This window comes from Arabidopsis thaliana, chromosome 4 (assembly GCF_000001735.4).
Source record: "Arabidopsis thaliana chromosome 4, partial sequence".
In the NCBI taxonomy this organism is placed as follows: Eukaryota; Viridiplantae; Streptophyta; class Magnoliopsida; order Brassicales; family Brassicaceae; genus Arabidopsis; species Arabidopsis thaliana.
In genome coordinates this window covers 7,630,153-7,653,112 of record NC_003075.7, presented here as the reverse complement: position 1 = coordinate 7,653,112, position 22,960 = coordinate 7,630,153, and the positions used below count along the sequence as shown (strand labels likewise).

General features: G+C 34.7%; 6 protein-coding genes and 1 pseudogene across 19 annotated transcripts; 4 read left to right on the top strand and 3 right to left on the bottom strand.

The window, feature by feature from the left end:
- Nucleotides 1-823: 823 nt before the first annotated feature.
- AT4G13150 (uncharacterized protein) lies at nucleotides 824-3,060 on the top strand. Of its 5 annotated transcripts, none has more exons than NM_117384.5 (10): nucleotides 824-994; nucleotides 1,187-1,492; nucleotides 1,578-1,650; nucleotides 1,738-1,850; nucleotides 1,951-2,035; nucleotides 2,118-2,190; nucleotides 2,267-2,322; nucleotides 2,396-2,461; nucleotides 2,559-2,624; nucleotides 2,701-3,060. In NM_117384.5, the coding sequence occupies exons 1-10, from the start codon at nucleotides 876-878 to the stop codon at nucleotides 2,785-2,787; spliced, it is 1,044 nt and encodes a 347-aa protein (NP_193051.4). In that variant the 5' UTR covers nucleotides 824-875; the 3' UTR covers nucleotides 2,788-3,060. The 5 variants fall into 5 exon arrangements, with proteins under 5 accessions (NP_193051.4, NP_001328644.1, NP_001328645.1 ...); NM_001340837.1 differs by having other exon boundaries at nucleotides 2,409-2,461; nucleotides 2,701-3,001; NM_001340836.1 differs by having other exon boundaries at nucleotides 2,267-2,461.
- A 137-nt stretch (nucleotides 3,061-3,197) lies between these two features.
- Nucleotides 3,198-5,876, bottom strand: AT4G13130 (Cysteine/Histidine-rich C1 domain family protein). Its single transcript, NM_117382.3, has one exon. It carries the CDS (start codon nucleotides 5,722-5,724, stop codon nucleotides 3,421-3,423), a length of 2,304 nt encoding a protein of 767 aa, NP_193049.1. The 5' UTR covers nucleotides 5,725-5,876; the 3' UTR covers nucleotides 3,198-3,420.
- A 649-nt stretch (nucleotides 5,877-6,525) lies between these two features.
- On the top strand, nucleotides 6,526-9,024 carry AT4G13120 (annotated as a pseudogene; the record flags this gene model as incomplete). The annotated part of the gene is made up of 1 exon: nucleotides 6,526-9,024.
- A 1,381-nt stretch (nucleotides 9,025-10,405) lies between these two features.
- Nucleotides 10,406-11,735, bottom strand: AT4G13110 (BSD domain-containing protein). Its single transcript, NM_117380.4, has one exon. The coding sequence runs from the start codon at nucleotides 11,604-11,606 to the stop codon at nucleotides 10,656-10,658; it is 951 nt and encodes a 316-aa protein (NP_567396.1). The 5' UTR covers nucleotides 11,607-11,735; the 3' UTR covers nucleotides 10,406-10,655.
- Nucleotides 11,736-14,075: 2,340 nt separating this feature from the next.
- On the top strand, nucleotides 14,076-17,348 carry AT4G13100 (RING/U-box superfamily protein; the record flags this gene model as incomplete). 9 transcript variants are annotated; one of them, NM_179041.2, is made up of 4 exons in its annotated part: nucleotides 14,076-14,099; nucleotides 15,387-15,450; nucleotides 15,667-16,076; nucleotides 16,267-16,675. In NM_179041.2, the coding sequence occupies 4 exons, from the start codon at nucleotides 14,076-14,078 to the stop codon at nucleotides 16,564-16,566; spliced, it is 798 nt and encodes a 265-aa protein (NP_849372.2). In that variant the 3' UTR covers nucleotides 16,567-16,675. The 9 variants fall into 9 exon arrangements, with proteins under 9 accessions (NP_849372.2, NP_001329821.1, NP_001329824.1 ...); NM_001340832.1 differs by lacking the exon at nucleotides 14,076-14,099 and adding an exon at nucleotides 17,162-17,348 and having other exon boundaries at nucleotides 15,094-15,450; nucleotides 15,584-16,076; nucleotides 16,258-16,444; NM_001340833.1 differs by lacking the exon at nucleotides 14,076-14,099 and adding an exon at nucleotides 15,121-15,216 and having other exon boundaries at nucleotides 15,584-16,076; nucleotides 16,258-16,731.
- A 91-nt stretch (nucleotides 17,349-17,439) lies between these two features.
- LCR37 (low-molecular-weight cysteine-rich 37) lies at nucleotides 17,440-18,183 on the bottom strand. The gene is made up of 2 exons (NM_001036546.2): nucleotides 18,069-18,183; nucleotides 17,440-17,811 (listed from the first exon to the last, which is right to left on the bottom strand). The coding sequence occupies exons 1-2, from the start codon at nucleotides 18,118-18,120 to the stop codon at nucleotides 17,630-17,632; spliced, it is 234 nt and encodes a 77-aa protein (NP_001031623.1). The 5' UTR covers nucleotides 18,121-18,183; the 3' UTR covers nucleotides 17,440-17,629.
- A 2,053-nt stretch (nucleotides 18,184-20,236) lies between these two features.
- Nucleotides 20,237-21,578, top strand: XTH2 (xyloglucan endotransglucosylase/hydrolase 2; the record flags this gene model as incomplete). The annotated part of the gene is made up of 4 exons (NM_117378.2): nucleotides 20,237-20,429; nucleotides 20,664-20,764; nucleotides 20,880-21,073; nucleotides 21,182-21,578. Exons 1-4 carry the CDS (start codon nucleotides 20,243-20,245, stop codon nucleotides 21,576-21,578), a joined length of 879 nt encoding a protein of 292 aa, NP_193045.1. The 5' UTR covers nucleotides 20,237-20,242.
- Nucleotides 21,579-22,960: the final 1,382 nt, after the last annotated feature.

Sequence of the window (22,960 nt, the reverse complement as noted above, 5' to 3'; positions counted from 1 at the left end):
GGTACACCGCGGAAACAATTATTTTTTAAAATTAGTATATATAAAAGTCTGTAAATTATATTTATCTATAAAATATTTATAGTTTACAATTGTTATTAAGTAACATCCTTCCAAACCCGTCCCGTTAAAAAAATCTGTAGTACACCGCTAATTTAAAATTTTTTTTTACGGAATTGCAATTATATTTTAGTTTGTCAAACAAATTTTTGTTTTAAATAGTTGTCGAAATCTAATTCAAATATTGGAGAAATAAAATTTAGTGAACTGATAAAAAATGTATTTATGTGCGTTTTGCTCATTTGAAGGGATTGCAATTATATTTTGTTTTGTCAAATATTTTTTGTTTTAAATAATTTCCGAAATCTAGTTCAAATTTTGAAGAAATCTGCGTGATATATGAGATTGGAATATATTTGAAATATTTTTTGTTTGTTAATCAATTTATTGCTAAAAGAAAATCAATAATTAAAAGTCAGTGGCTGCCATTGTAAATAAGTTCTAACTCCAAGATTTATTTTACAAAATGGCTGCAAAAATGTATATATAGATAATTATATTATTTCATTCGTAATATATCGTCTTGTATTAGTATCGATTTAACTCATCAATTTTAAAATTCAATCCGGAGTATAAAATGTTAATATTTATAATTTTAAAATTTTTCTTTAATTTTTAAAAATTTTAAATATTTTAAATAGTGAAACTTTCATCTAATAAAAATAAAATTATAGATGGATAATCGTTAATTTCCAAAAAATCATTTTATTTTTATTATTTACGGATTTTTTCCAATAAAACGACGGTGTCTTGAATCACAGAGAGAATAAACAGACAAGAGTCAAAACAAGGTCTCGTTGGAGACACAAATCCCAAGAATGTTGTCTTCCATGGTGGTTCCGGTGAATGGGTTTTCCTTAAACCTTTCAAAACCTAACCTTGTTGTCTTCAATGGCTCCAGAGTTTTCTATGGATCCTTCTCGCTTACTTGTTACAGGTTTTACTTCTTGATAATTTAGTTTTGATAGAATCGATTAGATATGAGTACGGAATTTAGGCCACTCTTCTTAGTGGAATTTGATTATCAATTTGCTTAGAAGTATGGCTCGCCAAGATATTGGCTTGTGGGTTTGTTTCCTTTAGCTTCATTGATCTGTTGGTTGACAATTTGATGTTGTTAATGTGTCAGGATCAAGGTAAGAAGCTCTCAAATAGGAATTGTTGGAGACAATGATTCCGAGAAGTCTCGAGATAGCAAAGATGAAGATGAGAATGAAAGAGTATCTGGAAAGGGAGTTCCATTCATAGTAAAGTTAGGTTTAGGGTTAGGATTAGCTATGATTATTACAGTTATTAGTGTAGCCTTGAAAGGCTCTGGTGGTGGTGGTTCACCTTTTGAGGAGGTTAAGAGTTTGGCCAAAGTTTCATCATCTTCAGAAGGCTTTACGTTTAATGCATTTGGAAACAGATTCATGATTCCAGGAAATGCACCGGGGTTAGCCGTTAAACTATCTCTAGTTACCTTCCTTATGAACCAGATTTGTATGTTTATGAAGAACTCCAATGTATTCTTTTTGTAGATGGGTTTACTTTTGGTTGCTAATGGCAGCCGGATGCGGACTTTTTATCAGCGAAGAGGCTCTAAATATATGGGTTTGTGTGCTATATGCCAGTACTTCTGCTTCATTTCATAATCAGATTTCATTTTGATGACAGTTTCTTGTGATTGTTTAAATGCAGGTTGGGATAACATTGGCTAGAATGTTAACTCTAGATGGGACGTGGCAATCGTTTGCTGAGTCTTTTTCTCGGAATGCTCCTTATATAGTGTCTACTGTGTCATGGGTTTACTGGTAAAAGCTATATCTCTGGTCAAAAACAACATATCTCCAATGGTTCTTAACGGTTATCATAACTTCTTTTGTGCTTTTGTTGGCGAAAAAATCGAAAAAGGGGAGTTTGTTTAAGCGATATGATACCGTTTTACATTGGTAAGCTCTTTAGACAAAGTGGAGCATCAGATGATGTTTGTTCAAAGGTTACTTTCTATTCTTGTATTTTCAAATTCATGTATGTGTATCCTAAAAGCTGATTGTTTTCTATATTTTTTGATAATAAAGCTCGGTATAGGTAAAGAGAAAGCGTTAAGCATTACTCAGGCAGTCCAAAAGTATGGCAACCTCTCAGGTTTTGGTAAGTAGCAAATTGAATGCAGGGGAAAACATTCGTATAGAATGTGATGAATGAGTTTATATTGTGTTGAATGCAGTGGAAAGATTTTCTGTGGGAATGAGGAATCCTACAGCGTTCTTCGCCGGGGCTCTTGTAAGTCTGTTGCGGAATTGATTCAATATGTAGCATATGGTTAACCAAACCTATCATACATGAATCTTTACAGGGAATATCTCCAGAGTGTTTCTTTGCAGGAGTTTGTTGCGGTGGTTTGATTACTCTTCCACTTCAGGTTTATCTACTTTTCTTTATATATTCGATTTCGATTCTTTGTTACAATGTGAATCCGAGGACTAACTAGAGGATACTGATTCTAAAAAATGTTTCAGCTTGTGATTGGGTTTCTCCTTAGAGAACGCCCCATGTTTGCTCTTGCAGCAGTAGCAACTGCAGTGGTAAGTAGAGTAAGAGAAAACTGATGTAAATTTGGTTTCACACAAGTTTGAAGTTTTGGTTCCAATATTTGTGCAGGGAATATGGACAATCTTTCCCTATGTGGTGGCTGCATCTACGGCTTTGTTCCTCTACATTCGCAGTCGCTACTCCACGAAAGATTAGTTCTTCTTGTTACTACTCAATATCAATACATAGAAAGATGTAAGATCATATAAAAAGATCAATTATAGTACTCAGCCAACCAAATTAATGGCTTTATGTTGTACTGGAGTATTATGTACAAAGGAATATAGATACAAACTTGCTCAATTGAGTTTTTTAAAACAACTGTTTTGTGTTTAGGATTGGGACATCTTAAGAGTATTTACAAAAATTCGAACTCCATTTTAGCAGACTCATCAGATCTGTGATGATACTAAGGTTGCCACATGTGACATCATATCAAAGTTGGAAATATATACAAACTTGTTCCAGTAGAAAGAGTAAGCCCTATCTTATATAAGCAACCATATGTTTTTGTTGTAATTTGATGAAGTAATATCTTATATAAGCAACCATATGTTTTTGTTGTTACAAGAGTGGTATTATAATGGTTTCCTACCAATGTACCGTTCTAGTTCGTCTAGCGGTCTCCTTCACAAATCAAAGATTCAATTAAACAAGACAATGTTCACAATCACACATTAACAAGCTTTTCAAATCAGAGAAATTTCCAAGATTCAAAACTTACAATGAACATCAGAGTCTCTTTGATAACTCTACTCAAAACTATAGTCTCCTAAATTGGGATTTCATTCAAACATCTTTATTGTCAATTTCAGCTTGCTTTCTTCTTCTTTCTTCTTCGTCCCATCTTAGTCGACCAAACAAAAAACAATGAATGGTGCAATATACTAACTCAGACCACTGGATAACTGTGTTATGTGGACAACGACTCTTACATTGGAAGCAAATAGGTCGAGACATAACCTGAGTTTTTAAAAGAACATCTGCATGCCTGTGGTCGTACTCAAACGATGAACCGGGCTTCAAGTATAATTCTTTCCCAATCAAACATTGAATGTGCAGGGTGACACAACAATATTCATCACACTTATAAAACCGTTCTTCTGAATTTATCTCTTTCTCGCAGGCTTCACACCAATACATCATGGTACTTGTCTCCTCCCCATAAGAAAGAGTGAGCATGTGCTTATCATGCTTATACCTCACCTCGTGAGGTAAAGTAGCACATCCAAAACACAAAGCAAAGGTACACTCACCTTCAATACAATTGAATGTTTCCGTGTGGCTAAGTGGCTTTTTTTTGCAAACCCCACATCTTCTTCGTTCTCTTGGTTTGGATGTTAAGAATAAAGGATGCACATGACTTTCATGGACTAATGGCTCAGAAATTGTGGCACACTGCACATGTAGCTTAAAACGATCACATTCTTCTTTACCGCACTCATAGAAGAAACCATTGGTGCACATCCTAGGACACACTGAACAGAAATCCTTATAATACTTGGTAACACCGTCGTATCCTCCCACTAGATTGAGCTTATGTGGATGTATCGGGTTATGTATTTTGCGAGAAAAATTCGCACATTCTTCATGGAGAATGAAGTTGCATTGCATACAAGAGTAGATGTTACCAAAATAGATTGGTGTGATGCATGCTTGACACTGCTTATTCTCGTCGTAGTCTCTGCCGGTATTCTTATCCATTCTCAAATGATGTGGATGACTAAAATGGTGTATTGTTCCGTCACTTATTATCACAAATGGCTCAACTTCTTCTTCTTCAACTTCTTCTGGCTCTCCCTCAAGGTCTAGACCATCCCACACATTCTTTTGTGTTGCACATCTTGAATGTGCCACATACGAACAACCGTCCTTGAGGCAAGTATAACCACCGTAATCATTATCCATCTTTTTGCGACAAATACCACAATACCAATTTCCTTTCTCAAATGAAGGAGTGAAGGAGATACGATGATGGTGGCGGGATATCCTTATGACATGTGGTAAGCTGAGACACTTTTGATGGACCACGAAGTCACAGGGGGGACAAATATAGAAAGGACAACTTGAATGTGTGAGGGCACAAAGGTTACAAGGAAAGGAAGCCTGACTTGGAAACAAAATAAGGGGATGCTGATGCCACTTGGGATGGTCTATAGATAAGACTGGTGGTGGTTTCTCCAAACAGCTTACATTCATAGCAAAATCGCAAGAGGAGCAATAGTAATAATAATCCATGAGATATTCATCACAACAATAACATTCAATCATCGTTTCCTCCTCCGACCATTGTCTAACGGCAAGCTGAAGAGAATGTCTTGGGTGAAGAGGGTGTTTGACCTCTATAGGAACCTTGTCATACTCTTCATGGTTCTCGCCATTGCATAGTATACAGTGAAAATGGATTTGTCTTGTAGATTTCCAAATTTCGTAAGCATACAACTCACATTCCCGCTCTTTAGCCTTTCTCGGCCGGACAACTTCTGTCGTCAGTTTTCCATGTACAAGTTCCACCATAACTTGAGGGCATACGGAAATAAACTGCATAGGCTCCCAATTCATAGATATGAAGGTAGAGATGATCCGCCTGGTGAGTGATGTGAGCTCCGGCTCCGGCTTGGCAGAGACTAGTTGGCTAATGAGTGATAGAAGCTCAGATTCTTGTGTTGGCTCTGAATCCGAATCCACAGAGGTATCGATACGCATCAACTGTGTAATGAGGGAAACGAGCTCTGAACCCGTATCGGGTTTAGAGTTGAAGAGAGAAATTATTTTCTTGATGAGAGATGTGAGCTCTGACTCCGAATCCAAATCCATAGAGCTAACCAGAAACATTATTTTACAAATGAGGGATACAAACTTCCACTGTCTACCCATGTCCGTAGAGGTCCAGAACTTGAGTATTTGACGAAGGAGTAAATGGAACTCCATCTTCGGGTAAAGGGACTTTATTTCCATATAAACAGAGCGCCAATCATAGAATAGTTGAGAAAAGAGTGATATTACCCTCGGATCCACCTTTAAATTTGTGGAGATGAGAAAGGTTGTGTCAGTGATGACCGATATGACATTCTCCTCCACCTCCGAATCCATAGAGATGCCAAGAAAAAGAGCGAGCAAGAGAGAGAGATAGAGAGATAATTTCTAAGTAGTTTTGAGTCGTATGAGAGATTTTGAGTGCTCTTTACATATTGATTTGTAATCTCTCCCACGTTCTCTAGCTATTTGATTTTCTATATTTTTTCCCCTAGCTTCCGGGTCTTGCCTTAATATGTTTTTTAAAGCAGAGATAATCATAGAGACAATCTCAAACTTACAGGCTGTCCGTATATGAAGTCAACGATTCATTTAGAGTTACATATCTCAACAATACTATAATATTACGACAGCTAACTAATTAACTACTCGACTTTCTATACTAATAATAGTGTTTTTTAAAAAGTAACACTTGGACTAATTTACTAATTTAGTTAGTTTGAAATTGATAATCACGACCGTGGTTCCGGTGAGGAAGACCATTGGAACGATCACAGATTTCTTGTTTTGTTTGTGATAATACTCTGCTTTAAAAACAGAGACAAATGTTGCTGCCCAAAAAAAAAAAAAGAAAAAGAAAAAAAGAAGAAGACATGCATGCACAAACGTCTAGAAGAGTTACTGGACTTCAAGTTGATGCAAAAGGAAAGTGATTATTTACTTCGGGTTCGGTTCTTTTCTCCTACTTTGATAATGATCATTATAAATTTAACCGAACCGAACCGGACCGAACCCGAAGTTGAAGTTCGGGTTTACTTCGGGTTCTGGAAGAGAACTTATCCGCAACTGTAAACTTTTTAGTTCAGTTTTCGGTTCGGTTCGGTTTATAACCGAACTAACCGAAATGAAACAACTAAAATGTCTAAACCTGATTTTAAGACACTTGGGTTTTCTTTCTTCTCGTCTAACTTCGAAACTTGCGGCGGCGTCTCATCTCCGTCGAGACCATCTCCATCGAAACTATCTTCGACAGTGACAGTTCTCCGAGCCTTGGATTCTGACCAACCGACATTAATATCTCCAGGTAAAGGTCTGCTTTCTCGTTGATGTTTATTCGATTCCAAATGTTATGTTTCTTCACCATCGATTTGATTCACGTAATGTAATAGTACAAGGTTTGTTTGTTTTCATGTTTCTTCTATATTTGTCTAAACGTGAAACCCAATCTGCTTCAAAGTTTTGTTCTTTCTCAGTTCCTTCAAGTATAAATGTGCTTGTGAATCTGCTTGATGTTGACACTTGACACTGAGAACTGTGTGTTTTGTAGATATGTCTTCGCCTTCTTCTCATGCCAACAACAATGACTTGCTTAATGAAGAAGTTAAAGTTCAGACTAGTGTGGGAAAGAAAAGGACAGAAACACAAAGATCAAGTTCTGATCATCAACTAAAACCAAGGAAGAAACTTTCTCAAAGTTCTGATATACGACAATACTTTGTTCCAAAGGACGATGATAAAGAGAGCACTAATCGTACAAGGAATGACATTGGAAGATGTGAGCTGTTTAAGGCTTATCAAGAGAGTAGTGAAGATAAAGCTTTGACTAGTGGTAATCCCACATCCTTGAAATGTGATCAAGATGAGTTTATAAGAACAGTCAGTGAGATGATTGTTCTTAGTGGGCTGCCGTTTTCCTTCGTTGAATCGGAAGGCTTTAGGAGATTCTGTCATAATGTAATCCCTATGTACGAGGATGTATCACGACAGACAGTTGCTAAAGATATTGCTGTGATCTATTTGCAAGAGAAGTCTTTTTTGAAGGTGATGTTTAGTGTTAATAAGATGAGAGTCTCTCTGACTACTGATATATGGGAAGCTCCTACTACCTCATCTAGTTACATGGTTGTAACAGCTTACTGGATTGATGCAAATTGGGAATTGCAGAAGAGAATCATTAGCTTTAAGCCTGTTTTAGATAAGAAAGGAGAAACGATTGCAAGACGTCTTATTGAATGTTTAGATGAATGGGGGATTGAGAAAGTCTTCACAGTCACGGTTAATAATGCTGAGGGTAATGATCATGAGGCTCTAACCTTATTCCAGGATGCTATGAGGTTGAAGGGAGCTAATGCGTTAGTTAAAGATGGTGATTTCTTGCGTATGCGTTGTTGTGGTCACATTGTGAATCTGCTTGTAAAAGACAGTATGGAGCATGTGAGTGATAGTATCGTTGCTGTTCGGAATGCGGTGAAGTATGTGCAGTCATCCTTATCAAGAATAAAGTCATTCGAGTTTCGTATAGAGACGGGAAAGGTTCCTAAAGGCAACTTGTCATTGGATAGCGTTACTGAGTGGAATTCGACGTATCTTATGTTGGTAGCTGCACTTAAGTTACGGGTAGCTTTCGATAAGATGTTGGGTGAGGACAAGCTTTATGGTAAATATTTTCTTGAAATAGAGGAGGAGACTGGAGAAAAACGTGTTGGACCGCCAGTTTCAGCTACTTGGGATGAAGTGGAAAGGTTGGTAACATTTCTCGGAATCTTTTTCAATTGTACTGTGGAATCTTCAGAACGTAAAGCAGCAGCTTCTTCAAAAGGTTACAGTGAGATTGCCACTATTGACTGGAATCTAATCAAATTAAGTAACAACGTTGATGAAGAAGTAAGGAAAGAAGCAACAAGTATAAAGGACAAGTTTGAGAAGTATTGGGATGGATTGATCAATATAAATCCACTTGTGATTGTTGCTAGTGTGTTTGATCCAAGAAAGAAAATGAAGTTTACTTCACTTTGCTTTGACAGGCTCCATGGTAAAGATAGTTTGGAAAGTAAGAATCTTACATTGTCGATTACAAGTGTGATGCGTCATCTATATGAAGAGTATACTATAATGCTGGATAAACAGTCTCAAAGTGATGATGCTGCAATACAAAGCGATCATAGGGGTTCTGAGCAATCAGGTGAGTGTGATGGGTATATAAGTAGTGACTACTTGTACAAAGAGATGATTAATGAAATGAGAAAAGAACAAGCAGGTAAGGAGCTGGATGATTACTTGATGGAAAAAGCTGAGCCATGGTGTTCAGGATCAGATTACGATGTTTTGTCATGGTGGAAGCGTAATAGTCCGAACTACCCAATCTTGTCAGAATTGGCTAGAGATGTTCTTGCTATTCAAATGTCTTCTTTTGCTCATGAGTCCGCTTTTTGCACTAGTGGTCGAGTCTTGGACCCGTATAGAAGTTCTTTGACTCCTTACACTACCGAAGCTTTGATATGCACACAACAATGGTTGCGAACTTCTCTCCAGTCTGAACCACCACTTGCCAATTTAGAGCAAATGTTTGAAGAACTTGACTTTCAAGAGTCACTTGGTAATCCGGTTCTTTATTTTTATAACTTTTTCCATAAGTGATGAATATTATCTAACTAACTTTATTTTTCTTTTGGTGTAGATCCTCGGAAACAACCTTCTTGGTTACTGAGGTCTAGCTGCAAGTAGAGGTAGAAAACTTGTTTGTATTGTGGTGTTTCTATGTCTTCCTTTTTTTTAGTTTCTGCATTTTTTTCAGTTCCTGCACTGATTTCACTATGCTCAACCTTTGCATCATTGCTTGTAGTCTCTGCAGTCTTTGCATAATTCTAGAAGACTCGTCGTTTCTGTCTTCAAGTATTATTTACTTCGATTCTATTTTTTAGTCCTCTATTTTGGTAATTTGTATTTTCTTGTGTTCCCAATCAATCTGCACTTTTTGGAAAAATGATGAATCTTTTTTGTTTGTGATTTGATGGATTATCAGTTTTTGACAGTTTTGATCTGGATCACCCTTTGTTTTCCTTTTCGGATCAGATCAGTGTCTATTATATCATTATATGATTTTTTTCGTAGTCTCTATTCTTGTATTTATGAATTGCTAGCTCTTTAGTCTCTCTTCATGTCTTCACTTTGTCTCTTGGATTCTTGTTCATTATTTTGTACGGACTTGTAAGATTCAAATCGATATATATATATATAGACAAGAATATCACTAACTTACTTAAGAAACACTATCTGGTGAATATTGATATTCCATAATGGTCACAGCATAAGAGTTGCTAGACGTTGGTATATTTGATGTCTTTTGAGTACTGTTCCATTGCCTTCTTGATCCATTCAAGAGAAGCAAATATTGTATGTATTAAGAGTTTTGTTGGTGATTTTGCAGGAAACTACTCTGTCTCAGCAATCTTCAGATGGAAGCTATAAGACTCGACTCTCTGCTGCTAACTTATCTATTTAGCTCTATTTGTAGTTTTTTTTTTAATTGAGTTTGAAACTAGATTATGAAGGAGACACTAAAACGATGACTTTCTCTGGGAATGAGGAATCCTACAACATTCTTTGCCGGTACTCTTGTAAGTCTGTTGCGGAATTGATTCAACATGTAGCTAATTGGTTGAACCCAACCTACATGAATCTTCACAGGGAATTTCTCCAGAGTGTTTATTTTGGTGGTTTGATTACTCTTCCACTTCAGGTTTATATGCTTTTCTTTATATTTGATTTGAGTCTTTGTTAGAATGTGAATCCGGTGACTAAACTAAAGGGTCCTGATTTTAACAAACATTCGGCTTGTGATTGTGTTTCTCCTTAGAGAATTCTTCATGTTTGCTATTGGAACTGCAGTGCTATTGTGAACAGATTTTCAAATGTGTACACAAGTTTTAAGTTTTGGTTCTAAAATTTTCACCTATGTGATGGCTGCAAGCCTGCAACAACAAGCTTTGTTCCTCTACATTAGCAATCGCTACTACACCTAACATTAGCTCTTCTTGTTACTCAAAATACTGATACAGAGAAAAAGATTAAGAACTTAAATTAATTTTTCCTAGAACTGCATTGTCTTTTGAATTGCAGCATATCTAATGTAATTTAAACATATTGGATTAAATTTACCAAAGCAGAGTACTATACAAATCGAAGAATTGTTGTATAGGTATAGATCACACTTAATAACTATGATCACACTAAATCTTTGCCTTTTCTGTAACACAAGTATACTCTATCTATTGTTGAACAGAGTCATCATCTTCATCTTCAATATCCCAAGATAAATCCTCTTCTTCCTCCACCGCTACACCGGCCCGTCTTCGCCAATCCAATCTCTCCTCATTGCTTCTGATATCTTCTTCCATCTTATCCCACCCAAGATCTTCACTACCAAGTAACGATGGCTGTGTCGAAATCACCGAATAATCACTATCCTTAGACGAAACATCTCTGCTCTCTACCTTCTCCTTCTCATCATCAAGATCCCAGCTTAAATCCTCATCTTCTTCACCAGAAATAGCTCTCTTCACAAGCTTAACCCTAGCTTCCTCTACTTGCTCAAGCTTATAAACTTTATAATAATACCTTCTCCAAAAAGTCTCAGCATCAACTTCAACAGGAACAATCTCCTCATAGATCTCTTTAACACCTTTGTTCCCATTAATCAACTCAACAATCTCATTCCTTTTCTCCTCTAACTTCAACCCTAAACTCCAATTCTCAAAATCACTTAAATCATCAGGTTCTCTAACAAACGTGCCTTTATCAGATTGTAACGCAAGTAACATCATCTCAAAACGACGATAAGGTTTCAACGACAAAACCTGATTTGTACGGTCACGATTCGGTTCTAAAGATTCCTTACCACGAGAAATAATCTTAGCCGTTGATTTCCACACGGTGGCGCCGATATCGTCGATAACTTGACCTACCGATTCGAGAGATTCCGAAGCGACGGAGGCGCCAATTTCGAGAGAATCAGGTAATCTTGAAGCTACTCGTCGGATTATTGAGGTTTCTTTCTTCAATTCGGATCCGAATTCGACCAAATCGCGACGGTAGGATCCGATTACAGATTCGGATTTTGTCGATAGGGTTTTGATTAGATTGCCGAAACTCCATGAAGAAGAAGAAGAAGAAGTTGTGGATTCATGCATAGGTGAATCGGAGCTATGTTGATGATCCATGAAGAAGAAGCACAAGGAAACTAGGTTTTTTTTAAGGAAGTTTAATTTCGTACGGAAACTATAATAAATAATAATGAATCGATGATTACTGGTTCTGTTTTAAAAGTCAGATGTCGGTGGCATGTGTTTTGTATGAACAATAAAATATATTAAACGGTTCACTTAACCGAGTAATAATTGGAAATTTGTACCAAACCGGTTGAATTATTTTAGAACTTTTGCCTTTTTTTTCTTTTATACTTGCGTCGCTTATTTGCCATCGAAGAAAACGGTTGGTGGAGATTATTCTCGTTGCAGGCTGGTCCAAGGCTAAAGCCCGTAAAACATGAGTTTTATGCAGCAAATGACTATAACAAAGTTTAGGAGTATCATTTTACAGAAATTTATTGTGGTAGATTGGTTAATAGCTGGATTCTCTCTACAAAGATGATGTGTTTGAACCTTCATTATTACATTATGAATATATATTTTTTTAAACTATATTTAATGATGGAATAAAATTGTTTTTGCTTCAGGTTTACTTTGGGTCGGCCCTGTCATTGCCTCAACGTCTAATGAGTCTAGAAGAGAAGTCGTTGTCATCGCCGTCTCTTGTAATAAATGCCTACTTTCATATGGATTTCCCTCCGGATCCTAATATGGACATTTATCCTAGTAGTGACAAACATTTTTCATGTGGTTATGCATCAGGTTTGATCTATTTCTATAGTTTGTCGATCAAATTAGACGAGTTTCATTACGATCATGGGCCTGTGATATATAACCTTCCGATCAAGAAATCCTTATGTCGCTTCTTCAGATGTGGTTTGCTACTGCCACTACAAGATACAGAATCATCTTTGTTGTTCTCTGTTGCATCATGGAAGAAATATTCTTCTCTCATCGTACAAGATGAGCATCGTAGAATCTCATCGTACAAGATGAGCATCGTTTTCTACATGTCTACGAAAGAGTGTGCTGGTTCAACTCCCTTAATTGAGCTTATTTCATCTTAATGTGATAATGTCATTGTTATGGGCTGTTCAAGATATGGGCCTCGTGAATTAACAGGGCCACAAAGGCGGTAAAATAAGCACTATCGCGTGCACAATTTTAATCTTTAAATTGCCGTTGACTCAACAAATTTGACCCAAAATTTAGTCAATGTTTACTAATTCATAGAAAAACGTTAAACAACTCGATTAAAACCTAATAAGCTCATAAAATCCTCAAAATTTCTCTCAAACTAAGAAGTCTATGTGATTTTTTCTCAAAATCGATTGATAAACACATAGAAATTAAAATCAAATTCGCATATTTTGATGAGAGTATGATGAATAGATGAATAAAGAAGCTTCTAATTCGAATGAATGAATTAGATTTACAGAGATCTTAGATTTTAATTTGAGACAAATTTTATGATTTTCTGAGTTTATTAGGTTTTAATCGAGTAAGTTATTTGGTATTTCTTTCCTGCACCGCTACCCATATTTTTTTATTTGTTTCCTGTTTACTTTTTACTTGCCTATCACGATATTTATTCGCATATCTTAATAATCTCCTTTCCTTGCTCAACAAGATATTAAATTTGTGTCCACTCATGTTTCCGTATCGAATGCCAATCAACATTTTCTTTGAAAATGTTTGATACTTAAACCTTTGTGACCAAGATTGTGTCATGGTTGGTTGGGAACATGTTTTTCAATGATCCTTTTGTCCACTGAGTTTCTCCTTCATCTTTGAATCGTAAGCATTGTAACATGGTTTCGGAGGGATATCTCCTTGGTTTAAGCTGATTTGTGATGTTAAATCTAGATTGACATACGTTTCCTTGGTTTGATGTTGTATATAAAAGAAGTTGAGTATTATAGTTTATTATTATCAATACAAAAAACGGCTTATCACGATATTTTGTAAAACACGTTCATCTTAGATTCATTTCGATATTTGTATTGGTAGACTGAATGGATAAACCACGACATAAGCCTTGGAAGCTCTTTAAATTTGTTGATTTTTGTTGATAATTTAGGTTTATTTGTGTTTGTTAGTTTTAGATGAGCTAATTATATTTTGTTTCGTATTGTTGATTAAGGATGTGAAATTGGTAATGTTGGTAGATAGATTGGACGATTGTTGGTTTCTTGTTATGGACCAAAGTTTTTAAGCAAAAGTTTCCTTTTAACCCAACTCTCTCTTAGAGAATTAGGCTAACTGTTGGAGTTTGGTTCTTTCATTAAGAAGAAGAGACCTTATATAGGCCACAATACATTGTGTAAAAAGAAACCTCAAACCTAATTCTAAAAGTAAAACTTCCAAAACCCATGATTAAAAGAAACCCATAACACCAAAACTAATTAATTAAAACGTCCTAACCGTGGCCTAATCAATCTAACCATAGTCTCGTATCATTTTTCTTGTGGTGTAGAGACGCGAGGGCATTGCAAGAGAAGGCAGCTAGATAGGCAGGACAATCAATGGGAGGAGGGAACCATGACCATGCCCTTCGCGTTGGAGGTAAAATCAAGAAATAAGACGATATCATGCAATAGGGGTTTTTGAGATATTGTAGGTAAATGTTATTAATTGGTTGATCCTCCGTGGGTCAAATTCTATATCATGGTGAGAAGTTTTCAAGAGTTGTGTTAAGTCTTCAAGTGTGATTCTTATCTTGGCATATGATGTTGGCTTATGAACATTTTGTTATACGTCTTATTTCCAATGGAATGTGTTGTTGATCTTTCTTTCTTTTGTTTCCGAGTTATCTGCTTTAAAAATAATCTGGATCAGCCTTGATTTTCTATGGTGCTGGTTTAGTGATGTGTTGTTGTTCCAAATTTTTGTGTAATCTTCTTATATTGAACCAAATCCGTTTGGAAAAGTAGAAATGAAAAAACTCATAACAAACTTGACCGTTTCTCTTACATCACATTATCATTATGGAGATAACAACAAACAAAGTTTGTGGACCAGTATTGTTATGGTCATTAATGTGTTAGGTCATCAAACACTTTGAATATAAAATTTAAAATCCTCAACTGAATTATTGTACAATTTTCAAAATTGGAACACCTCAAGATCAATCTGTTTTTTAAAAAAAAAATGATGAGTGAATTAGCTTAAAAATGCTCTCCAACCATTTCATATTCAGGTTTGATCAGCGACCTAACCCCTGATTTTGCTTTTTTAACGTCTCTAACCACTATGTACCTAATTAACTATGAACATTCATATTCTTAAAACATTTTATATTCCAAAGTTGGAACTGGATAATACAAAAAACTATACGATAAATAAGACAAAAGTGTACATATAACTAAACAAAATTCAAAGTACGTTATTACAGAGTAAATAAACTCAAAGTACATTTGAAATACCCTTTGTAAGAGGAAAAAGACTTGTCCAAAGATTCATAAAGACGGAAAAAATAATGTTGATTACCGAATATACCCCTACCTCCCAACTTGAATGATTAACAATGTTTAAAATAAAAGGGTAAATACGTAACATCAAAAATTAGGTTCTCTCATATACGTTCTAAAACTCTTTCCTCTCCCACTCTTTCAAAAGAGAGATTCACTAGTCACAGAAAAAAAAAAGTGAATAAAAGAGCAAAACCAATATCTAAAAGAAAGTGATCATCTTTTACTTTTTGTTTTTATTCCTTTTTGACCCACAAAATTCTTAATCGTTTTATTCAATAAACTGAGAAACGAAATGATTGTTGTACAGTATATATAAACTGCAAATTTCGTATAAAGTAAAGTTTCTGAGAGATTGATTAAAATATTTATTTGATTACAGATCTGCTCTGCTGCTATAGAATTGCGGATTCTAGTGCAAATAGAAGGGAAGTTGTCGGCGAAAGGTAAGGTATCCGATGTTCCTTATATATATTCAAGTAGATCTGTTTTACTCTCACTGACTATTTTCTCAGTGAAACAAAAAAAAAAAAAAATACTCTTCTACGATTTAGTGGATTTTGTGGTTCTTGTCTTCAGGTCACATTTTATTATTGACAAGATGATTCAAATGGACGGTGGAGATAGGCTGAGAGTGACGTTATTAGATCGAATGTCAACAGTGGAGAATGGCCGGAGCTCAGTGACTTTAGAAGATATTCTGATGGCTGAAACGAGCAGTTTCCGATCTCTTACTACGCCGACAACTCCGGTGAGGAATCACTCTAGTAGTAGTTTACTTGACGTGATGAGAAGAGAGCGTCGCCGTGATAAAACCGCTTGGAAATCTCTCCGGGATAAGCTCCGTCTTAAACGCACCGCTACTGGTTGGATCTCGTCTAATCCTATCCCTACCTTGGATAATCATATTCTTACTCCGGATAACGACAGCCACCGATTTAACCGCCTTGGATTCCTCCTCACTAACTCGGAGACAAACCGGAGCAGTCGTGACGTCAGCGACGCAGCAGAGGAAGCGGCGGAGCGAGAAGGAAGGCTCCGGCTAGGCACCGTGTTGGCGGCGGAGAGAGAGGTATTAGTGTGTATTAGTTAGTTACTTAGTAAGTTAGTTAGTTAGTTAGTTAGTTAGACGGTTAAACTTCATATATATCCTCTGTTTCTAATTAACTATTAATGAGATTATATTAACAAAACTCTAATGTGGTATCAGAACAATTAAGTTTAAGCTTTCTTATAATTTTTTATCTAATTAGGAAATGCAGCCACCGAGGATGTCTCTAATGGAGTTGTTGGAGGATAATGATGGACATATGTATGAACTCAGCGCGCGAGACGAGGTGGAAGTGGAGGGAAGAGATGGCTGCGACGGGGGAGGAGAGGCGGTGGCGGTGACGGGGGCAGCGGAGTTGGGTTGTTGCGTGTGTATGGTAAGGAGTAAAGGTGCGGCTTTTATACCTTGCGGACATACGTTTTGTAGATTGTGTTCGAGAGAGCTTTGGGTACAGAGAGGAAACTGTCCACTATGTAACACTGCCATTTTACAAGTTCTTGATATTTTCTAGGTTAGCTTCTTTTGCAATTTTATATCATTTAAAGTGTACTTTTCTTCACTTGTTTGTTTGTGAATCTCAAACAATGAACCTTCACAACAATGCTTAATCAAAGGCCAAAACCCAAAAATGAGACTAAGTTCCCATATTGACATTCGAAATCGTCGTAGAAAGAAAGACATGATGGTTACTCTATTAACCGATATCATGACGACATTTTACAATCTGCATAATGACTATCATGATTTGCTTTCTTATCTATTTTGTTCAAGTTTTTTTTAAAAACACTAGTTCTGAAATTACCAGGTTGATAAGAGGAAAAAAAAACACCTAGCTAGTATTATGATGAACCAATTATAACGTCCAGAATAACCCTTGAGAACCACCATCATTTGATTTTCTTGGTGAAAAGTATTGCTAATTCAATATCCTTAGCCCTATAGTTTTCGTTGGTTGAAAGAATTAACATACATTTAATCTGACTAAGTTATATATGTTTTAAATACAACATCTTCTAAATTTCAAATATGGATGATTTCTTTCGCTAGAACTGAGTGTTTTGTAGTCTCCTTGAATGCCTCTCTTATGATTCATAAATCAAAACCAGGCTTACTTCAGAGGATAGTAAGACGCCACCGAGAACTCAGCTCAACAACGAATCGCGTCATTAAGCTAATTGACAAGAATGTGCGCCATAGAATCAGTTCAATCAGAGACACTGGAGATCATAACTAAGTAAAAGCATCCTCCATCATAAGCAAGCTGCTAAACATTAGCTTCTCATAAGTACATTCTCTGTTTTTCATCTAACACTTTAAACAAACTGTTGCATTTATTATAAAGATAAAGAGGCTTTTTGGTTGAATAAAATTTTACATCCAATTCAAAAAAAAAAAGGCTTACTTTAGAGATTTAAATTTAAACGAGCCTTTTAATTTGTGAAGGAGCTGGGAAGATATTTAGTCTCATGAAATGATTTTAAGAATTACCAGAGTATATTCTTAAATGATATTTTCATTCATCCTTGAAAGTTATAGGTGTAGTTTATAACATACGAGAGATATCTCTAATTAGCTTAGCAATTGTAAACACAAGCGCAAATATTGTTGTCATCTCCGGGACAAAGGCCATTCCCGTTATACTTTTGAAGACAAAGTGGTTGGCATTCTTGAAAAGTGCATGGCTTGCTAAGTTTCACGTCCACAACACATTTTTTTATAGTCGCTCCTCCCTCTGCACTTGGCAAAGCCAAAAAAGCTAACAACAAATAATATTTTAAAACGCTTACAAATAAAATTGAGTATATTAAATAAACAAAAAAAGCATAGTTTTTAAAAACAATATTTAGATGCCAATTGATCATCCCATAACTAATCATCTACTCATTTTCGTAACTCTAGATAATTATATGTTTCACTAGTTTTCTAAAAAGATTGAAGAATGACCGTCTCTGCTCATCGATCTCAAGAGTTTATATTTGAGTTTTATAACGTGTTTAGTATACGAATTTGTACCTGAGAGAATAAACATGGAGATGAACATATAAGAACACAATTGTTTGGCCATGCTTGCAAAAAGTTTGAGGATAATGTTTATCTAATACTTATTTCTGTTTGAAATTGAATGTGGGATAGAGAAGAACGTTTTTATAGATTACAAGTGACAAGAAAAACATATATAAATACTCTTTTGGGAAATAATTTTAATACAAATGTGAAGACTTTGACCAAATATAACAAATACATAGATGAGGAGAATAGTCAAAACAATTAATTCAAATAATCGATATAGTAAACATTCTTATGCTAACAAAATTCAAATAAATAAATAAAAAATTCAAATCATAAATTTTTTTATTATATAATCTGAAAATTATGGGCTTACCTGTATATCTCCTTTGTTAGATTTCTACTCTCAATTATCGAATGTCTTCAATTATCCAAGCATCATCATCTCCAAGAACCAGATCATGTGCTCTCAAGACAATTTTGATCTTCATATGAGTGATCCTAGACCTCTGTTTTATGCCGTAAAGCAAACTCCATCTGAATTTGAAGACAATTCCTAGATTTGTCGAAAGCGCGGACACTCAAAGAAAAAATGATTAAATGTTTCCTCTGCTATTTCAAAATTCTTATAATTAATATCGCATCGGGTCCTATGATAAGCTAACTTTGTTGTAACCGCTAGGGAACTTTGTAACCTAGGCTCTTTTTAAGGCCTATTTCCAAGGTTTTTCCGACTCCGTTTGTCACGTTGATGAAGTGAGTAACAATTCCAAAGCTTGTGGTTCATAAATGTATTGGTGGAACACCATGACGTATAATTGGCTAAGCGTCTACGAGCAGATGGTCTACAAGAATGTTGGAGAGAAATATATGAACTATGACTATTTTTCTGATCAAGCTAGATTTCATGTTTTGCCAATTGAATGTCAATATAATTAATAAGAGTATGCTTTTATGACAAATATACAAGTTAAGCATCAAATATCGTACGTTCATCTTAAGAGCAGGTAAGAAGATTCTGGTATAATGAATGCATTCCATATGAGAATAATAGCATATTTCCACAAGACTTAATTTGAAGCTTTGAACCTTGTTCTACCTAGCGACTTAAGTAATAATTTTGCTAATTATTGTGTTTTGCATCATTCTAAATGCAAGAAATAGAATCGTTAGTATTTACAAGTTGATTCCTCCCAATGTACACGACTTGTGTTTGTTGCTTGATTCACGTCACAAACACAAGTCGTGATCTACTTAGACCAATCCATATATATATCTAACTTATGACATGTAACATTAATTGGTGGTTGCGGATTTGATCCTTTCATTATATTGAGGTACTTTAATCATGCACTTGCATAATATCTCGTCATAGTTGACCTCACAACCATTGTTAATAGTACAATAAACATAATAATAAAATTGATAATGGATAGAATTATAGTTCCATTTAAAATCAATGATAGTTTAAGTGAAAAACATTCTCATATTATTAGCTTCAAAAAACCTTTTGTACATAGCAATTAGCTTTTTTTCTTGCATTGATACAATCCATTTTTTTCTTTACGAAAAATTAGGTATAAATTAAAAATAATAGTATAAATTGATGAATTTAATATATTTAATCTGATTTGATTATACCATAATAGTTATTAAATTTAATACTAATAATTTAGTATGTTCACCAAAATGAAAATTCATTGATATCTTATAAATTTTGACAAACTAGTCATTTTATAACCAATTTCTAAAAATAGTTTTCTCGATAACTCTGTTCATCATGATTTTTTAATATACCAAATGATAATTTAGTATGTTGACCAAAATAAAAATTCATTGATATAAGAGAGAATGCATGCTACTTTTTATTATTTTTTAGATATGATGATATGTCATTATAGGTAAGAATTCTCATTTTGGTTTTATGTAACCAAATAGTTAAAAGGAAACATTTCTATTAACAATTTCTTGACCAAAATTTTGGTTCAAATGTAGTTTTGTTGACCAAAGTTTTGGTTCAAATGTAGTTTTGTTAACATTGACGAGGTAGAATTTTAGAAAATTACTTCCATTTAGAAAAAAACACCTAACTAACCCTCTAATTAATCCCCTAACACACACGAATATAAGTAGGGGAGCTCTCTCTTCTCCCTGAGAATATACTCAAGGTAACATATAAAATGAATAGGATAAGATATTGTTTTGAATTAGTTTCAGTATTGTTCTTGATGTTTACTGCTAATGCAAGAGCTCGTGGACGTGGAGCTATAGATTTCGATGTGAACTATGTCGTTACATGGGGACAAGATCATATCTTGAAACTCAACCAAGGAAAAGAAGTTCAGCTCTCCATGGATTATTCTTCAGGTTCAATGTTTTTTCTTCTTCTTTAATTTCCAAACTACGACATCGTTTTAAAAATTTATGAGTGTATTATCATCTATCATTTTTCTTATATGAATATACTTGAGGTTTCTAATTAGTTTTTTACTAAACTATTGTAACAAAAATGACTATGTAGCTTAATTGTTTTCGATATATATAAATTTGTACAAAACATCCAAATACATAGTTTGTCATAATCTAGCTACAATATAACAGGTTCTGGCTTTGAGTCTAAAAGCCACTACGGATCAGGATTCTTCCAAATGAGAATCAAATTGCCTCCAAGAGATTCCGCCGGTGTTGTCACAGCTTTCTACGTACGTTCGTATTTATCCATTTCAATGCAAATTTTTTTCTATTGTCATTTCATTACATTGATTTTAGAATTCCATCATTGTGAATTTGTTTCTTTATATATTTGTGTAATTACAGTTGACTTCTAAGGGAGACACCCACGATGAGGTTGACTTTGAGTTCTTGGGGAATAGACAAGGAAAACCGATAGCAATTCAAACAAATGTATTTAGCAATGGACAAGGAGGTAGAGAACAAAAGTTTGTTCCTTGGTTCGATCCCACTACAAGTTTCCACACTTATGGGATTCTTTGGAATCCGTATCAGATTGTGTAAGTTTTTTGTTCTTCTACTTCCTTTCTCTGCATGCATCTATCTTCTTTATATTTCAAGTCCCATGCAATTATTTAGGTCAAACTTATGGGATGATTTGTTAACAGGTTTTACGTGGACAAAGTTCCAATAAGAGTATTCAAGAATATCAAAAAAAGTGGTGTGAACTATCCATCAAAGCCCATGCAACTTGTGGCTAGTTTGTGGAACGGTGAGAACTGGGCAACAAGCGGTGGTAAAGAAAAGATAAATTGGGCCTATGCTCCATTTAAGGCTCAATACCAAGGCTTCTCCGACCATGGTTGTCACGTAAATGGTCAGAGCAATAATGCGAACGTTTGTGGTTCGACAAGGTACTGGTGGAACACAAGGACATATAGTCAGTTAAGTGCAAATGAGCAGAAGGTAATGGAGAATGTGAGAGCAAAGTACATGACCTATGATTATTGTTCTGATCGGCCTAGATATCCTGTTCCTCCTAGTGAATGTCGATGGAATCAATGATGAATAGTAAAAATACATACACACTTTTATTGAAGGCAAATAATATACACATTTGATAACTTATATATGTTTCAAAGTTCCCTTAATCTATAACAAAAGATATAATAAAATAATAATGTATTTCTATAATCATATATATGAAAGTTACCGAATTTTTTCCATTTGAGTGACACGTCATGAATTTATGAAATGAAACTTTGATTGTTATGAGTTTATGAAATGAAACTTTGATTTTTTTTTAATATTAATTGCACATTAACAATATTCAGCAAAATAAAAATAAAATCATTTGCCTTTTCATCTTCTTTCTTGGCTAGGAATTAATATCCATCATTGCATCACTTTTTTTAATCATCTGCATTTTCACGACCTTCTTGCATGGGTTAAGCGGTTGGGTTAAGCATGTCTTCATTTTACAATGAGTACTTACCATAGTGACTATTTTTTCCTTTTCTATTTTGAGTTGATTTGATGTTAATCTGGAAGAAATTGGAACCTAATTGTTATTATCTGCCCTTTTTAGTTCCCAGCTTAGCTAGATTAACAAATCAATCAATTATCAAGTGTCTACTATAAGCTGTGTAATTTCCAGGGGTAAAATACAGGGATGGAAGTTATACCAATCCTAGATAACAAAATTGTTGTTGAACATGATAAGAATTAGAGTATTTAGTATAACCTCTTTCAAAAAAAATTATTTTTTTGAAATCTCATCATCATGCAACAAAGTTGACAACTCAAAGTCTTCCTCATTCTGTTGTTTATGCGCTTCAAATTTGATTTAATATCTTTAAAACCTCATATAGAACGCATGCATTTTGTTATCCAGCTCATTACAATGGCTACCCTAATCTCATAAGATCGAAGTGGTAGTGATGGCAAGCATATGTAAAATGCTTGAAAATAAGACATTAAATCGTATTCAGCCCAAGTCAAAAGAGCACCCAATGTGAGAGATGATTATGAGCAAAACATCTAAGAGAATTTTCGGAGAGTTATTATACCTCAAATTCTTGCTTATGTTTCATATATATATATATACAGTAAAACCTCTATAAATTAATACTCGATAAATTAATAATCTCTATAAATTAATAAATTTTTCCGGTCCCGAGTTGGGATTAGTGTAAAAAGTTACACAAATCGATAAATTAATAAGATAATAATTTTTTTGAGAGTCCTATATAAATATATGGTCCCATCAATATTATAAATTAATAATTGCATAAATGTACAACTATATATATACATTATATATTAGAAATTTCTTTCAAATATATTCGTAATATTTTTTTTGTTTAAATTTGTATCTATTATAATTTGAAATTTAGTTCTAATATGTTATTATATCAAAAGAATTTGGTGTTATTTTCTAGACATGA

Excerpts from the sequence above, each read along its gene's own strand:
- AT4G13150 (NM_117384.5), top strand. The coding sequence starts at position 876 with ATGTTGTCTTCCATGGTGGTTCCGGTGAATGGGTTTTCCTTAAACCTT. Across the intron at positions 1,651-1,737 it reads AAGAGGCTCTAAATATATGG|GTTGGGATAACATTGGCTAG; the intron begins GTTTGTGTGCTA and ends GTTTAAATGCAG. Across the intron at positions 2,625-2,700 it reads CAGCAGTAGCAACTGCAGTG|GGAATATGGACAATCTTTCC; the intron begins GTAAGTAGAGTA and ends ATATTTGTGCAG.
- AT4G13130 (NM_117382.3), bottom strand. The coding sequence starts at position 5,724 with ATGGATTCGGAGGTGGAGGAGAATGTCATATCGGTCATCACTGACACA.
- LCR37 (NM_001036546.2), bottom strand. The coding sequence starts at position 18,120 with ATGGCCAAACAATTGTGTTCTTATATGTTCATCTCCATGTTTATTCTC. Across the intron at positions 17,812-18,068 it reads CTCCATGTTTATTCTCTCAG|CTTTTTTGGCTTTGCCAAGT; the intron begins GTACAAATTCGT and ends ATTTGTTGTTAG.
- AT4G13110 (NM_117380.4), bottom strand. The coding sequence starts at position 11,606 with ATGGATCATCAACATAGCTCCGATTCACCTATGCATGAATCCACAACT.